We start from the raw sequence: 18,971 nt of genomic DNA, 5'->3' as shown, positions 1-18,971 counted from the left end.
GCTTTAAAATGTCTGGATAGCTGACAGTACAGTAGCCTAATCCTATGGTTATTGCTGTTGACATGACACATAGTTACTTCAAAAATACTAAATACAGTAAATTAGCTCAACTTGAAACAAGACCTCAAAACCAAACTATCATTTTGTGCTCTCTTCAATTGTCTATTTGTAGTGGATGAAAGCAAAGTCATGTCTTGGACATCTTTGAAGCCATTCTGTTGACCATGGTTGGGAATAAAGAGAAAAACCAAAATAAAAACACACTTTTATGGCAACCACAAACATGTTTTATTCACATGAGTGTATCTTTTACAGAGACAAAACTGCGGGGGAATAAACAACTTCAAGGTTTCCTTGGTTTTCTACCAGCATCTTGTACCGTCTACCACTGGCACCAGCTCTTCTATTTCATGGTCTTCTACCTCCAAAATGAAAGCTCCTCCAAAATGTCGGCATGTTACAATTAAGATAAATCAAACAAACAAACAAAGCTGTGCGGCTAAAGCAATGTGAAAACAAGAAGAGCAAAGTAAAAGGAAGGAGCGGCCGGGAGACATGGTACGGACTGAATCACGGAGAGTGACGGAAACCAAATTAATCACAACCGAGAGAAGCTTTGCTCAGCTAAATCTACTTTCCACTGCAGTCCAGCGTGACAAGACATGACGAGAGATGGAGCACAGTGCTGCTTGTTTGAGGTTGGATTCGGGGGTTTTAAAACCCTCATGGGTTTTTTTTCGGGGTTAGCCAAACGGCTTAACTCCAAATAACTTCAGTATTTTCCAAAAGTTGATGTAAACAAGCATGTGTGCTGATGAAGTGGCGGGGTGATGGTCTGCATAAGTAGCGTCCTCCCTGGATAGACAATAATCCCGTTGTGTATTCTGCTGTAGGTCAGGTCCTTCTGGTGAAAACACCAGAAACACCACAGTTGATTTTGGAGCATCGCTGCCTTTTCAAGTTCTCGGCAAACATTTCCACAGTGCGACATCTGGTTGGCAGCGGATTGAGGAGTTTGCAGGGGTAAACAAACAAAACAAAAAAGCAGAAGAATGCTTCTTCCCTGTGTTTCATCAGTGACCTTCAGTATTTATTATAAAATCATTTCTTTGCATGTCAGACTTGGTCGACCTCTGAGACGTGTCAGGCCGTGCTGTGAAGCAGAGTTCTTGGCTGTGTGGAACCAGACGGGGCTCTCAGGTGGCCACGGAGGTGACGATCTGGACCACCTGGTCGCCGCTCTCTCCCTGGATGGCACCCTGGATGGCCTCTTTCACCTCCATGTCCGCCTGCAGGGCCGGGGCCAGCTCAGCAGCCTGAGACACAGGAGAGAGAGAGGAGAGGGAACAGGTGAGAATTGGGAAGAGGTGACGTAGCATCCCGCTCCAGTTAATCAGTGCAATTATGAAAAAAGGCTGTAAGTAACAGACGGAGACCAAACCCTACTGTGTCATTGTGGGAGACAACCACAGTGAATGGACCGAAGATAGAAGGAGCAGAGAGGAATGACAGCAGAGATTAGAGAAGAGATATATCAGAGAGAAGAAAGAGGAAGACAGTTGGTGGAGAGAGACTTGACAAGTGATGAGCTCTTTGTATTGTAATGCCCTCCGACTGTCTCTCTGGTGTCAGACAGAGCGAAGTATTGTGCTGGTAAAAACCCCTCAAAAAAGATGAGAGGTTCATGACTCAGTCCTGGATGATGACCATGAAGAGTGACTCACTCCTTCCTCGAATGCACGCCAGAGGTTCCCTAAACACACCTGCAGCATTTAATCCTCCCTCCAGCCCAGCATGCTGTCACTAGACAACGGCATCGAGTGGAGCACAGCTGCACACAATGCAACAACACATGAGGCTGACACACTGTAACCACCGGCGCTAAAGAGGCCAAGTCAAACTCATATGGATCCGTGTTTTTCACTGAGCATTCAGACACTGGACATGATGAACTGACCTTGTTTTCCATTTAGAAACACTCATGGATCCAACGCAGTCCCGACTTTAGACCTGAGCTGGAGGTAAACCATGTTGCATCAAAACATTATCACCAACTTGCAGAACTTCCCCCTCTGAATGCCAAAACATCAGCGAGTGTCGCCCCCTACTTCATCTAGATTGAGTCATGGAAACTATTCAATAAAGGGGGAGGAAAAAAATGCAGAGATAAATAAATACAAAAAGCCTAAGTCATTTTTCAAGAACTTGTATAAATGCTACCACATGTCTGGAGACAGATGAGAGCGATTCTCTCCATTCAACACTTTTCAGAAAAAGGGGAAAAAGAACAGCGCTAACCTTCTTCTGAACTTTGAACTAAGATCCAGCAGTGTTTACCCTCTAGGACATCAAAACCCAACTGTGATAATAACCCAGCCTGAACCAGGCAGGCCGGGCCAAGCATCTGTGATCCCACACGGGCTGACCAACGCTTCTCTGCAATACAGTTTCAGGTATTTCTATTTCTAATTAGTCAACGTTAGTCTGTGTCTGTATTTACGCCAAAGTGTTTTAAAGCAGCAGTAGACAGATTGGAGCAAATATGATTATAAAAAGTTATTTTTATAAAACGGTCGCTGTATGGTGACAGTAGTGCATGAAACAGGTAATCTGAAAAAAATCATGTTCCTCTGTGTCCTCCGGTGCTCCTAACGGCATCTGCAAGATTTCACAGACCGGAGGAAAACAAGCAGTAAGAGCTGATCTGAGGTCTGCTGTCCAGCTGCCGTCTAGAGCCGGCTGTCAATCACTCTGAACTCCGACCAAACGGTGAAACTAGGCAGCGCTGATCAGATATGAATCAATATTCTGTTACGTTAATGTCTATTTCTCTCCTCAGATGTTCTCAGAATCATCTTGTAGTGCACGGTTTAGCAGGAACATGAGAAAGTTTGTGACGCCGCCGCCATTGTGAAATCTGGTGAAGGAACGCCAAGTTCTGGTCACATGACCGGAGCTCAGCCAATAGGAACGCTCTCTCTCTGAAATGACCTGTGATTGGTCAAAGTCTCCCGTCACGGGCTAGATGTTCTAAAGCCTGTAAACAGAGCCATGAGGAGAGCAGAAGTCTAGTTATCTCTCAGAACACTTGAATTACAATATGCTGAAAGGTTATTATGGGATTTTTGCCCAATGATGCCAAACCATATACTGACTACTGCAGCTTTAATTGTATGCGTAACATATTTTGCCACGTGATTGATTATTGGTTGGATAGATCTAGGTAGGGTCCTTTAAGGCAAGCTTAAAAAAAATGGAAAATGAAAAAGAGAAGTCTACTCGAACATACTGGATGTCTCTTAGCACCAGCTTATTTTCTTGGCACTTGACGCCATATGTTATTTTGGCACTGACGTCTAATGTGCATCTGGTTTAAAATCGAGTTTAAATGTTGTTTGATCAATAAACACAAGCCGTCTCATTCGCGTCCTCGCCTAACCCAAACTCCACCGAACACAATGCTGATGACTGATCAGACCTTCTGCCTACTTTGTTGATTTCTGTTGAGATCTGTGTACAATCAAACATTAGGGGAAAAAATGAGCTCTTTTTTTTAAACCTAAAAATCCATTCAAATGAAATCAGTCGAGTAAACAAACAGTTTGATTGCTGCACCGAGCAACATGGAGCGCAGACCTTGGAATGCAGTGTATCGGTGGCAATCAATGCTTCTATCAGTTTGTGTATGATCCACACCCAAAACAATTAATCAATACAGGGATGCTTTAATCACCTCTACGCTCACAGGGGCAGAGAACCAATCACCTAGACAACTGCAGAAACAAAAGGACAACAAGTCAGGGTCTCACTGAGAGAGCAAAGTTTGAACAGAGAAACGGGCTGCCTGCAGGGAGATCCATATCAGGATGGAAGTGGTACTTTACACAGCCACGAATCATTTCAACTTCTCTCTGTTTATACTAAACAACACAACAAAGACTCCCATCGGGACTATAAGGTACCCATTTGAGCAGTAAGGAGAAAATGTGATATTCAACATATTTGGGGAAAACGAAAAGCAGAGAGAACAATGGAAAAGTGCGGTTCTTTTATATTCCTCAGAGTCGATCTGACCACTTCAAAGGCCATCATGCCGCGTGTCTGCTCACCATCCTGATTCCACATGTTGCTCAAAACAGCCTGATCATCAAGGGATTTTAGGCGTATCTACTAATCACTACTCTTCTCCTCTTAAACACTCCATCCACTCCACTTTATGACGTTAAATTACTGTTTGTCCAAACAGCCGTCATAACGACTGAAAGCTGAGTGCATTTGATTTGAGCAAAATTATGACAACAGTGGAAAAGCGGACCCAGAGTACCTGCAAGTGGTTTTAGCTAAATTGCAGAAATTACATGCATATTTCCATTTCAACATTACGGTAATTATGAATGAAATATTACAGGATTTATTCTGCCTCATTATGAAGCTGATCAAACCGTTGTAGCACAAAAGAAGGCAGGTGTCGGGCCCCGACGACCAGACACTTTGGCTGCTAGTCAGCTTCTTAGTTCTCCACAGAAGAACAGAAAAATGACGCGAGGGAAGAACACATGTATGGATTCCTAAAAGTGGAACAATGTGACCTGAAAGGATGAGCTCTTTTTAAATTGTAGGTAGGTAGAGCATGATTATTCTGTATAACAACAATTAAAATAAACTATTGGCCACGCCATTAAAAAGAGCATTTTCAGCTTTAGAGAGAACGTATGTTTCACTTAATCATTTAAAGTTAATGTCAGCATTTATGAAACAGGGACATTTAAAAAAAAAAAACGTGATTAAATTCCATCCATCTTTCCATTATCTGTAACCGCTAACCGTTAACCGACATTAAGCATTTTAACCGATTAACGCTATCGGTTAAAAGAAATGTTAATAATTAACTCAAAAGCTGAGCGGCTCAGAGGAGCGGCTCGTCTCTTTAAGGAGAAAAGCTGGTCCACCTTAACAGCCCACCTTAAGAGGTGGAGCCGGAGTTGCAGGAAACAGGAAGTCGGCTCCGGTCTCTCCATGGATGTATTAAAAGAACAGCTCCAGCTCTCTTGAGCGGAGGAGTGGTAGTTTCATAGCATTTATTCACCGACAAATAAACTGAACACACACTGCTACACCTACGATCACAACTAGAACGCCACCAACAACCTCACGGCGGCGAGCACGAAGCCTCCGGCAATGCTAGAGCTGCTAACGTAGCACAAACACACACACTGTTTGTTGGACACTCGCTAAAGTTCCGCCGGGCAGACACACAGCTGACAACCTGCTAAACTAAACTAAATGTGCGGTGGAGACTTTTACTGGGAAAGTGGCTGCATGTCCGCGACACTACACGCAGCATCGGAGCTGCTAAGTTAACGCTCCCGGATGGTGAACTGGAGACAGTGAACGCAGCATCGTAGCTGCTAAGTTAACGCTCCCGGACGGTGAACTGGAGACTCCCGTCAACCAATATCTGTTGTGCTCCCGCAGCTGGTACACCGCTGCATGCGAGGCACAGTTCTTGTCAGTTAACGGTTAATCATCGGTTAACGAGGGTCGGTTATCGGTGAAGAAAATGTTTCAAAATAATATCCTTATACGGGACATTTAGACACACTAGGTCACCTTAATGTAACCTGCATGTCTTTGGACTGTGGGAGGAAACCGGAGAACCCAGAGAAAACCCACGCTAACACGGTGAGAACATGCTAACTCCACACAGAAGGGCCCCAAGCCGGGTTTGAACCTGCGACCCTCTTGCTGTAAGGCAACAGTGCTAACCACTGCACCACCATGCCGCTCTAGACAAAATCGTTCACACATACTGTATTTTCATAAAATACACTGCAGCACTTTTCTTAAGCACGAATAAAAGTGTTTTGGTGCTTGGTCACAAGCACAACGATCCACTGTTCCAATTGGATGGCTGTATAGTGTTGAAAAACGGGTGTCAAGCAATGTGAGGTGAATGGCCATCGAAGCGTTTCCAACTCTGGGATGGGCATGATATTCTCCTGGTTGAGTCATCAGTACAAACAAACAGCAACTCTGGATTACGGTTCAGTTAAAAAGAAATCAAAGACACACGACGGTGCACGTGAAACTATGAGTTCCAACGAGCGCTGCAGCGAGAATAAAAGCTTCACCAAGAATTCAGTTTCCTGTGCCACGACTGGCAGGCGGATGTGAGAGGCTGAGCTTTGTAGGATAGTTCAATCAATTCCCTTTTGGATTTGTATCAGTTGTTTATGACTTGAGGTGGTGGTTTGTTGTTTGTGTGGAATGACAATGACCAGAGACAGCTGATGTGACTATTTATAACTGATGGGTTAAAACAGAACGCTGTAGGATCATTGAATTATCCAGAGGACACGTGTTTTTTAGTAAAATTGAAGTTACTTTTAAAAGCAAACTCATCAAAAAAAGATACTCCTCCAACTTCCTAGCAGCTTTCCTGGCTGATTTTACACATGTAGAACGTCTTTGTATAAAATGAATCTTGAAAAACAAGATTTCCTGGTTTGGAACAGAAGCACTTTCTGTACATTTCAGTTTATCTCTGTTACTTCTCCACATCAGAGTACTAAAAAAAACAACCACAACATCGTGGGACTTGTATCTTCTGGCCAATACAGCACAGATTAATGGCATCACTGATGACAGACTCCTGATCTACAGTGTGTGCTTCAGATGGAGGGAAAAGAAACGCTTATTTATTATGGATTGCTTAGAAAACAAACACGTGTAGTGGGACTGATTCAGATTAGTACCGGGTTCTGTTTCACCTCAGACGATAGATGCATACTCCAGCACTTGGAACGCTACCCAGTTACAAACAAGCTGTGTCTGTGTACACGTGTACGAGAGCCTGGAGGAGTTTGTGTTTGTGCGTGTGCTGTTTTACCTGTACGGCAGCTGTGTGCTCTGTGACGGGGGCTAGTTGGACGTACTGCACTTGGATGTCAGGTGGGAGGGGGGAGCCCTCTACTGCGGTGGCTCCGCCATCAGCTGATGCCACCGCTATGAGCTGAGCCCCACGCAGCACCTATAGGACAGACAAGAAGAGAGAGGACAAAAGAATAGTCAACCATTACTGTTTTCACTCCACATTTATCATCAATCAATCTGCTCTCATAAAACTGTAATAGATCCGAATAAAAACGCCCCCCTCATCAGCTTCACGCTGCTGAGTTTAAAAAGCAATAATCAGGCTGACTCTGTGATGATCTACAGCACACACCATTGGAAACAAGAAACAAATAAAAAACAAACAGCAGAAAGCCTCATTTATGTCCTATCTGATGTGTTTATGTTCTTTTATTGATTGCAGCCATCAGTGTGTACAAGCCCGCTGTCACACAAACACACCAAGGAACTTTCTGCGGCAAGGAAAGAGTCATGCGGCGGCATCGGAGTGACGTAAATAAACATTTCAGTCCCGCTGTTCTCACTGCTTCTCATCCCGCCCTCTGTTTATACGTTGAGCTGGAGAGGAACTTTATGGTCCATTCAATTCAGTTATATTTTTACAAGTTTTGTTTTCCGAGGCTCCATAACATGATATGCTAGTTAGGATTCATTTTTATTATTTGGGTTCCTCTAATTTTAGCCATATTTAAACAAAGACAAATAACAGAAATTGGCAGAGAATGGAGAGTGAGACATCGCAGGGGGATCCTAATCTCCCACAGCGCTTAAAGTCCGCCAGGCGACGTTGGAGCTCTGAGGCTTTAACGCGCTAATTACAGAGAAGCTCAGTGCAGCTGGAGCGTTGTTGGGTATTCCTATAGTTTGTTGTGTGCTATTCCTATAGATAGACTGTAACCACCAACACATAGAGGGCAACACATGTGTGACTTTGCACAAGTGTATGCACGCACACACACATGCTACGGGTTTAGCATGGTGCTGCTGTTAATTAGGAAAGCATATCTCCCATGTGACAACAGACATACTAATTAACATACAACCCTCCTGTCAACACGGACTCAGAAAAAGACGGATGGAGAGAAACCACTGACTCGGCTTTGTGCTTGCTCATAGGGATGCACCGATTGTGAAATACATGGCCGAGACGATACTTCAAATAATAATTTGGCCGATAGCCGATGCTTTTTCTGTTGTTGTTTTTTGTTTTGTTGGTATTTATTCCCCCTGTCGGGCCAGAGGAACAAAGACATCTTCACTATAAAGAAAAAACAACTGGACTGTTTTGAAGTAGAATGAGCACAAATTCAATCATACAAATCTATGAAATACCCTTTAATATAACCTTTAATATAACCTTTAATATAACCTTTAATATAACCTTCTTTCACATGAAAAATATATATATTTTTTTGAAATATAACTGCTTCAAATGCCTTTCTAGCTGCTGTACAACTACCGACTCAATGAGAGGATTGTTTCAGTAGTTGCGCAGCCCTCAATCTTATTTCCATAGATGTATTTTGTATATACAGTTCCCTTTGTTAACACCTTGTTTTGAAAAGCGGACGTAGTCCCACGTGTCTACTTCCTCTAACTTCTCCAAGTCTAGCTCAAGTCTGTCTCTAGCTCTCCCGTCAGCTGCGTTCTCTTTATCCATCCATGGTCAGCTCCATCGGGGCCGTTTGACTGCATTTAACATAAATGTCAGTATCTGGGTGCTCTACAGTCGTAGCGTCGGCCCATTTGACCACGGAGACGAGAGCGACGGCCGGCTCCACCGCCACGTTACCGCAATACGACAAGGTTTCCTGTCCTGTCCGAATTGATTTTTTTCCCCACCCCTAACATTTAGCCACCAGCGCAAAATTGATGCGACACAACAGATTAACATCGGCTACTGCTGATAGGCCGATGGCAGTCAACAAGGCAAACATCAGCTGATACAGATGTTCGGTTGATGACTGTGCATCCCCGTCAGAGACCACACTACTACCCTCCAATGTGGCCCAGGGCTTTCCAACAAGAGGTTTTCTCAGAGAATGGGGATGGGGGGGGGAGGGGGGTAACTGGTTTGAAATAAAAGGCATTCCTACATGAACCGACGGCTCGGCCTCATTTCTATTTTCCCCAGTTTCATGGCCTTGGACTGAACACAGGCCTCATTCAGTGTCTCCTGTCTGGCAGGTTCCATGGATGTTGTCTTTGTGTGCTTTCTCTGCGATGTTGTGTGAGGTCTGCGTCTCCAGCTCAGTCCTCTTCCAGCTGCGCTCAGGACTGGGACTGGCTGGGACACGCTCAACAGACATTAAACTTTAAGGGGGAATATGCAAGCCTGCAGAAAAACCCAAACCTCACAAACCTCAATTACAGATGATGTTTGTTGCCCCCTAACCCGTCCAATCCCAGAGTCCCACACTGCATCCCAACCCCCAGTCCAACCTTGGCTTTGAAGTTATGAGTTAGCGACGGGCTCCAAAGGTTCAGTTAACCCCCCCCCCCCTCCCGCACTCAACCCGCCGACTTGCCTCGTCATCTAAGAGACTTTGCCAGATTTACCACAAAAACTGCCGCCTGATCACCATAATGCGCCAGGCCCAGCCAGCCCCGGCCGGCCCGATGGAAGCTATTAGTGTAAGAAGTCTGCCTGACTCACCAGATCAGACAACCAGGACTCTTCGAGCTCAGACATGGATCGAGGCTGAGTGAGCGAGACTCTTAATATAGCAGAAGACTGAGCCGTGTCAAATGAATCATCGCGTTAGAGGACCCATAAAACATTCCTGATCAATTAGAGCGTTAGCCTGGAGGGTTGGCGTAAACAGTAATCAGACTGTTAAAGGAATAGTTCGATATGTTGGGAAAGAGGCTTATTCACTTATGTGCAGAGAGTTAGAAGAGAAGATCAATGCCATGTCTGTGCACTGTTAAGTTGGAGCTGGCAGCTAGTTAGCATCTCAGCATAAAGACTGGGAGTAGGCGGAAACAGCTAGCTCGTTCCTGTCTGAGCTAAGATAACCTGGCACCACCGAATGAGCGGATTTCCCGAAATACTATGATATATACTTGAAATAGGGATTATCCCACAGAGACTGAATCCATGAAAACAATGCTCGATCAGTCACCTCATTGAGAACAGTGAGAATCCAAATGTATTGCCAGCTGTCAAGTGTTTCTCCATGGCAGACATCCACAGAGATCCATCCTCATCCCCGCACTTCATCACACTGTCCTCCTATTAGGAATTAAACGCAGCTTCTGCCAAGTGCGCATCTGTCTGCAGCCGTATGTATGTGAACGTATCTGTGTGTGCAAACCCCAGCACTAACCATGTGTCTGCACTGAATGTGTATAATTACCGCAGTTCAGGAGATTCTATGTTTGATACTTGAGATGGTAAACACTTGTCTAACTCAATTAGATTCTCGACCTCCATTTGAGAGCAGTTTGCATTCTCAGCTGTGAGGAGCAGCACACAGAGGCTCACAAAAGCATTTACAGAGTTGGAACGGTGTGTGAGATCTCTGCGGCGATTACACAGGAACTTCTCGGGTCCACATCCTGTCCCACGACTCGCTTCGTCAGATCAACTCCTCTCCGCTGTTTGGGTGTAATACTGTCACGCTCGGCTTTAAAGTGTGACTCAGTCGAAAACAATCAAAAGCTAAAGAGACGTAGATCCACTTCCATGAAGATGTCAGGAAAGTGTAAACAGAGGATAAATTTCACTCTTGTATTACGATATGTTGTTTCCCCTATAAGCAATAATTAGTATTGATTTATTGTCTATAATTACCACAAGGTGGGAAGTTCATATAAAACAGTACTGAGCAGCGTTATGTGATTCTGTGAGTACTGATGATAATTACTCCTCAATCAGCTAATAGAACATAATCATCATTAAGTTGTTTGGAAATGATGCAAAACAAAAAATCGTATTAGGGAGAGGTTTTATGAGGTAGAAACTATTCTGCTTGTGCAACAAATAAAGATTGTTCGTAGAAACTAATACATTATACAACAAGGTGAGAAAGGTTTGAGGGGGCTTTCTTGGAGCAGGCAAGTCCCTCGACACTGGGAAAACTTTACAGGCTTGCCTTGATTGCCTAACTGCCTCAGTTTTCAGCTAAGAGCCGGGATGACTCACTTAAAATGCAGTCCAATATATTCGATTTGACGTATTGGGCTCAATTTGTCAGGAACGGGGGCCATCGGCAGGTCTTAAGTGTATTAGTTACTGTTGACCTCAAAGTTTTAGGGATTGGGACCCCTTAAATAATCAGCGCCGGCTGGCGGGCCACCCCCCGTGCTGAAGGTCCAAAGAGCAGAGCAGACTAGCAGGATTAAAGGGCCATGATACTGCAGCACAGCACTGGAGAGGAGAGCGCTGAACAATCAAGAGCATCTTAAATTCTCTGCAGGCTTCGCTAGCTGCCATGGCCTTGAGAAAAAAGAAAAGAAAAAAAAAAAGAAATCTTTTGCTGATGCTGTAATGCTCTCAGTAATGGATCCAGGACACTAAGGAAACACAGCAATGGGAGAGCGAAGACACAAACATGAACAACAACAGCGGCTTAATGCAAAAAAACATCCATGATTCCATGACTGAAAGACAATAACCAACTGGATAAACAAGGCTTTGTTGCCCAGCCCTCATCTGAGCCCGTCTGAGGATTTGAAAATGTTCTTTTTTCTCCTTTCACATAATATGAAACTAGTTAAGCTTGAATAAAGAGGGCTTTAAGAAAATGTGGGTTGTTCAGAAATACCACACTGCCTCTGAATTTCCATCTCTTCCCTTGGTAACAGTCAGAGTGCTGCATCAATTAGAAAATCTGCTTCCGCAATGCACATACTTTGTGCAAGCTGGCATCAATTCCCAGGCTCACAGGAGGTCTGAGTTAAACTCAGCTGTGAATCGGACGATACTATGAGTCAACCGCTTAGTGTGCATGTGTGTGTTTGTGTCTGAGTATGTTTGCTTCACCCTCGCTGTAATCAAAGTACACTGGAATCCCCCATAACACGAGAAGAAACAAAAACACATAAAGACTTTTGCTCTACAAAAAGAGAGCCACACAAATCTGGTTCCTATCATTCCCGAAGGGATACTTCCTCTTCTTTCAGATCTGAAAAAAAACAAAACAGGGAAATGAAAAAAAGAAACATTTAGACTTTGGAGTGGCTGGAACTTCCTCTCAGCTTCACAGCCGTCAACAACATCTGCAACTGCCAACCGTGGACAGATGTCCTAGCAGGAACACTAGCTCCGGGTGGGTAGGAGGGGGTAGAGGGGGGGGCTGAGGCCTGGCTGAGACTTGGCTGTAAAGATGCCCATCGACACAGCGGTGTGCTGAGTGCTTGTTTCGTGTAGACTGGGAAAATGAACACGCTGTCCTAAATATGTCTCACTGCAGGCATTAACTCTTAGTTACAGATGCCTTTTATTTTACCTCTGAGTCGGAGGACTATTCTGATTTCTACTTGGCCTCGGCTCATAATGGGATCGAATAGACAACAGTGGGCTTGTGATACAAATCAAACAAAATGTCAGAAGTTGAAATAGAAGCCAAAGAGTATCATGCATTGTTCATGTATGATTTGTGAATTCTATCACGTATTTGCAGTTATAGGTTCAGACTTCTGATAAGTGATATGACCATACATTACTGATACATCCATCTCCTGTCCGCACATTATTCTTTGAAAAGCATCCGTACTATAACTCTTTCAGGACCCCTGACCTTGTAACCTGGCCCACTGCTTCCCATCTCCACCCACACCCTGACACTGTTTCTACACCAGAGCTCAACACCTGCATCCAATCAAACCCTCCCCTTGCATCCTTTGCTCCACAACTCCCACCAGCACACTGGGAGTCAGATTCAGACGGGGCTCAGAGAGGTTTTACGACAAAACCAGCCTCGACTTGAGTTCTGATCCAGAACCAGCAAATCAAAAGGGGACTGATGACAAAAATAACAGCCGTAATAAAGAGTCGTTCCCCTTAAAAAACAAAGAGGAAGAAAGTTCCATTGAAGGTTTTCTCTGTTCTCGAGCTCAGATCCAAACTTGGCCGGGTAATTGACGAAGGCATTTTTACAACGTCGGTAAATGTCGTGATTTAAGATGATGACTTTATCGTGTTTCTAATTACCCCGTTTAATTTGATGGAGCCAGAGGAGATGTAAAACTCCACTAACAAAATATCCCACTGCAGAAAAAACACCCATCTTAACAAGTCATTTAATCTCGTATTGAGACAGGATCTATAAATGCAAAGTGATGAAAGCCAAGATGTTTCTTAAATTAAATGTCATTTACACAGTTGAAGTGATATTCTGTTTACAGTTCTGGTACTTCTCTTTAAAGCAGCAGTGGGTAGAAATGGAGCCAATATGATTAAACAAAGTTATGTTTATAAAACAAATAATCTGGAATTAATCATGTTCCTCTGTGTCCTCCGGTGTCCTCATGTGTCCTCCGGTGTCCTCCGGTGCTCCTAACGGCATCTGCAAGATTTCCCAGACCGGAGGAAAACAACCAATCAGAGCTGATCTGGAACCTTGCCGTCTCTGAGCAGCTGTCAATCACTCGCTAATTAATATTTTACTGGAAGATGTACGTCTTCCAAATCTATAAATCAGCAACCAAGACTTAAACGTTGTTATTTTCACGGAGCTCTCCTCTCAACGGAGAATGATTGTGTGAATCTTTTTTATTTATTTAATTGTTTTTACAGAGAAGCTTAACAGAACGGTGTTAAAGCAGCAGCAGGTAGAAATGTAGCACATATGATTAAAAAAAGTTATTTGTCTAAAACTGCAACTACAAGATTTCACAGACCGGAGGAAAACAAGCAGTCAGAGCTGATCTGAGGTCTGCTGTCCAGCTGCCGTCTATGAGAGCCAGCTGTCAATCACTCGTGAACTCCGACCAAACGGTCAAACTAGGCAGCGCTGATCAAATATGAATTAATAATCTGTTACTGTAATGCCTATTTCTCTCCTCAGATGTTCTCAGGATCATCTCATAGTGCACGGTTTAGCTGTAAAATGAGAAAGTTTGTGACCCGGCAGCCATGTTGAGATCAGTTGAGGAAATACCAAGCACCGCCCACCAGCCAGAGCACAGCCAATAGGAACGCTCTCTCTCTCTCTGAAATGACCTGTGATTGGTCAAAGTCTCCCGTCACGGGCTAGATGTTTTAAAGCCTGAACACAGAGCCATGAGGAGGAGCAGAAGTCTAGTTTTCTCTCAGAACACTTGAATTACAATATGCTGAAAGGTTATTATGGGATTTTTGCCCAATGACGCCAAAAACGTTCTGCCTACTGAAGCTTTAAATATTCAAAACAACTGAAGATGCTTTGGAAACTAGATTTTAAGACTGAACATGTCCAGACGACCTAAGAGTGACCTTTTGAGCAGTACACCCAAACCTCCAAACAATCTGTCCAGAAATCAGCACCCTTTGACACGCAGCAGCCAAGAATCCAACAGCTCTACTTCAGGGCTCAGATCAGCCGTGACAGACATCTGTCATCTCACATCAGCACGTAGCACACTGGAGTCTTTAACTCGCTGATACATCGCATCACTTTTACTGCTGCCTGTACACTTGCCAGCGCTGGTAAAAGAGGAAACAAAACAAACCATTCAGAGGACTCTCTATCAAGTAACATCCAATCTCAAACCATCTGGATTGTGCTTTCTCTGGCATAATTATTTAATAGTCACGTTAATGTGCAGAAGAATGTGCAGTCGGAATTTTACAAAACACCTTTTGTTGCAGTGTATGTAAGCTGTCCTTCTATCCTTTCCATGAAAAACAAGTTTTATTGTTCCCCAACTGCTATTCATGCTGCTTTTTTCCAAACACGATACTTCACGCATCCATTTCACTCCATTTCTGTGGTTCGTGTGCAGACAAAAAAAATATCAGACTATGCCGTTTACATGCCAGGAGTCACTGGAAAGACTGATGAGTAATCTAGCTCTGGTAATCAAATGCTTATTCTGATTGTGTGTCAAATATCCTGATTAAGTTGTTACTTTAACGAGGTTATGATTAACCTAGAGTTCATGTAAATGCACTATAACTATTTCTGTAAGAACTGCTGTTGAAGCTGAGACTGATGGATGTTGAGCACTGCAGGACTGGGACTGGTGAGGCAGGGCTGCATCAGGCCCGTACTGACGGTGAGTCACGCTGAAATGCATCGAAAACATCTGGTCCCTCTTACTCACACACACCCCAGCGACCCTGAGCTCTGCCCACAAAGACAAAAGAAAACACCACTGGGGGTACCCTCCTCTGCACTGCTCCGAACTGCTGAGTTATTAACACACACACACACACACACCTACGCACACATTCAGAACTAAGGATTCCCCGATCTGTGGCCCTTTATCTCCGGGCCATGATGCCACAAGGACACAAAGCAGACCACTACTCCTTTGAAACAGGATCCACCACTAGGCCTCTAAATCCTTGACTGCTTACGTACATCCCACTTACACTAAACATTGGTCATAAAACATCTTGTTTGTATCTTTTCATCTCATTTTTACCCTCCCATCGGACTGTGAATCACGGGGAATCTCAACAGCCCCTTACACATTAGAAACAACATTCTTGAGCAGAGAGAGAAAAAGGACAACTGAGTAACTCGGGCTACGGGCCAGCAGTTTGATTCCAGCACAACTCACACCCTGATTCTCTGAGGTTAACCTCACAGATTGTTCAAGCATCTGCTTTTTGTGTACAAATGACAAATCAAGAGATACCGTTCTAGAACACCAGGCCTTCGCCGAAGCTAACTGACAACAGGCATCGAGGAGCTGATGTCTCTGGCACAAACTCACTCAACTGTATCAACACATGCAGTGCAACATGAGTTCAGAGGAGTTGGCCCTATTTTTCTCAGCAACTCATCGACACATCCTTCTCTGTGCACCGTCACTCCAACACAATATACTGCCTGTATTTGTCCTGGTCCTGGACTGGTTCTGTGTTTACAGGTCCTGGCAGCACGGACGAAGGGACCGGTGCCGAGCTGGACTCTGTTCTGTGACCCAGTTCCCACAGTGACCATGAACAATGCCGCTTGGGAGGGTCCAACAGATGCACCGCAACATGTGCTGACAGGAAGGAGTGGCGGAGGTTCAACTAGGAGAAGGAAGTGAGGTTGTGGGGGGACCGTCTTCGGACTCTTGACGATCGCGTCTAAAGTCCCCGATGGGCGGCATTAAGGTCCATCATCGGTAAATGAAGCAGTCGGATGACAGGATCAATAAATCCGGCGAAGCTTTAAAGCGGTCTCTTGAGATGTGCTGGATTTTTCAGACTGACACGGCGTTGGCTTACAGCTATCTGACAGGGGTTGCACAGAGTGCTCAGAATACAAACTGTGAGCTCCTCTGTAGGTTTGCATTATTCTTGTTTCTTTTTTGTTGTGACATATTAATTGAGTCACAGCAATGATGGGTAGGGGAACAGGGGGGCATCCCAGGCCATTGTGGGCACATTATATTTGCCCAACAGAGGGCACCAATATTCAATATTTGTTATGTGACACCCGGTACCATGCATGTGTTTCTGTCGGATTCACGGCTCAACTACTCTCAGATTTCAATCATGAACGGGACAAAACATCTCTTCCAGACGGTGTCCTTCTCTGGCTTTCCTCTCCCCATCTCTTTTTTTCTATCTCCCCTCCTCCTCATCAGTCGCTCCTTTCATCTTTCAATCCTCCATTTGGTCCGCATCAGTGCGGGGTAAGATCACAGCACAGAGAGAGAGAGGGGGGCACTAGATAAGAGGCTATGACAGACAGGGAGTGCAGTAAAAGACTAGTTATTTTACGGTTTCATGGGTCTGCCTTCTCTTCCGTCTGCATGAGAGGGTTTTTATAGGCTGGCGGGGGGAACTTTGGATCCACTTTTGTTCAGACTTTCAGCTGGCACAGTTCAGGGCGAAGTTGGCACAGACCGACATGGAAGCGGATACAGAAACATCTGCAGCTGAACTACACAGATTCGATGTAGCATGAGAAGACGAAACAAACAAAGTGGATAGTGAGATGCGTGAAGCACGGTGCACTGTTCATTGCATGCAGTAAATCTCCAGTGACAATATATAGAGCATGATGGGTGGACAGAGGGCAGACAGAGGGGTCAGTCCTCAGACCTCTCAGGGTTTTTACACAGCCGTCTCCTCAACTACAAAGACACCCCAGTTTCTTTTGTTATAAAAGCTGGAACAGCGGTTTGACCCCTTATCCTTAAACAAGACCCCAAATCCTCTCACTAATCTTTTACTGGACATAAAACATGTTTTAAGTTCATTCTGGAGCAACAGTAAGCAAAGCATGATTAGTACCAGTTCATCTACTGGACAGCATGAATAGATTTATTATATCAATGCAGTCTTGTCCGTGCAGCACTAATCCTACTGAAAATGCATGACAACAGATATCCACACCCAATGCACACTCAATGCTAACTGTATTGCCAAAAAACACAAAAAATTGCATTCTCAGAAATGTAATTCATGAGAGAATACTTCACACTTCTGAGGACAGAAAAATGCATCACAACGGCAGTACGTAATAGGCCCGTGCAGAACATTATAGAGCACTGAACAGAGCGAGTAGCAGCCTTATAAACAGAACTAAAACAACTCATCAAACAGAGTGGCAAACCAACTTCTATTTTCCATGATGTAAAGTCAAAGACTAGCATATGTTTAAGGGACAGTCTGCATAGTCTGTTGACAATATAATGACAGCTTTGAGGGGAGAAGTCACAATATGTGTTATTTCATTTAAAAAAACAACAACTAATAACTAGAATTAGTAATAATTAGCATGTGACTTCTTGAGTTATGGCCAAAAACGTGACAGTGACCTTTGGACCTTGAGTCCAAGTGGATGTTTGTGCCAGATTTAATACAATTCCCATCAGGCGTTCCTGAGATATCGTATTCACAAGAATGGGACGGACGTGAAGTCACAGTGACCTTGATCTTTGACCTTTGACCACTAAAATATAATCAGTTCATCCTTGAGTCCAAGTGTGCCAAATTTGAAGAAATTCCCTTAAGGCGTTTCTGAGATATCACGTTCACGAGAATGGGACGAATGTGAGGTCACAGTGACCTTGACGGTTTGACCACAAACAGCTAATCAGTTCATCTTTTTGAGTCAAAGTGGACGTTTGAGCCAAATCTGAAGGAATTCCCTCCAGACATTCCTGAGATACTGCGTTCACGAGAATAGGACGGACGGACAACCTGAAAACATAACGCCTCCGGCCACAGCTGTCGCCAGCCCGGAGGTATAAATAGATTGATTTGGCATGCACACAAGTAATTTAACAATCCATTACCCATACCCATCCCTAGTGAAGAGGTCAGATTTAGATTCATCCTCTCAAGGACACTTGACACCTCAATTTGAGATTTTGTCCAGTAAATGAGCGATGCTTCTTGCATTCAGATTGTGGCTAAACACAACTCACAAGTATGAGCCAGAGCATCTAAGAATGTGGATTTTAATAATGACTCTCAATGGGACAAATACTGCAGAGAGACACAAAATAAAAGGTGCAGACAACCGTGAAAATTATTCGCATAAATTAAGAGGCGCAAAAACATCTGTGTTGAACAGCTGAAAATCACAACTGGAGAACGCGACAACTTTTCTTTTTTGATGCAATGGATTGGCCAGGATTCAACCTGAGAGTGTGAACATCTGACAGTTCATGTGACCTGGAGTGATGGATGCGGCAGATGGCTGGTGAAAGTCAGGTGTATCCACAGCTACAGCTATATAGCAGGGGGAAGATGAAAAGAAGAGAGAGGGAGAGAGGGAAGAGAGGAGAATCGCCTCAGAGACAGAAAAAAAGAGAGCTTGTGTGATGAATTGTTCCTGCTAGGTTACACCAACACAGCCTCAGCACTATTCTCCCAGATTACAAAAACAGTGACATCATACATAGCCTATTTGATGTAGGCCTCTCTGTAAACACACACATTAGACACTTAAGAAAGCACA

General features: G+C 44.1%; 1 protein-coding gene across 2 annotated transcripts in view; it reads right to left on the bottom strand.

Annotated features, from left to right (window-relative positions):
* Nucleotides 1-264: 264 nt before the first annotated feature.
* banp (BTG3 associated nuclear protein) overlaps nt 265-18,971 on the bottom strand; it is a 41,545-nt gene continuing 22,838 nt past the window's right edge. For both annotated transcript variants that reach the window (XM_074634230.1, XM_074634231.1), the window contains exons 12-13: nt 6,890-7,030; nt 265-1,316 (exon numbers count right to left, since the gene is read on the bottom strand). In XM_074634230.1, the coding sequence (XP_074490331.1) occupies nt 1,197-1,316; nt 6,890-7,030 (261 nt within the window). In that variant the 3' untranslated portion in view covers nt 265-1,196. The remainder of the gene's footprint in view (nt 1,317-6,889; nt 7,031-18,971) is intronic.

The sequence above is a fragment of the Sebastes fasciatus genome, chromosome 4, assembly GCF_043250625.1.
Source record: "Sebastes fasciatus isolate fSebFas1 chromosome 4, fSebFas1.pri, whole genome shotgun sequence".
NCBI lineage: Eukaryota > Metazoa > Chordata > Actinopteri > Perciformes > Sebastidae > Sebastes > Sebastes fasciatus.
This window is presented reverse-complemented; position numbering and strand designations above follow the sequence as displayed.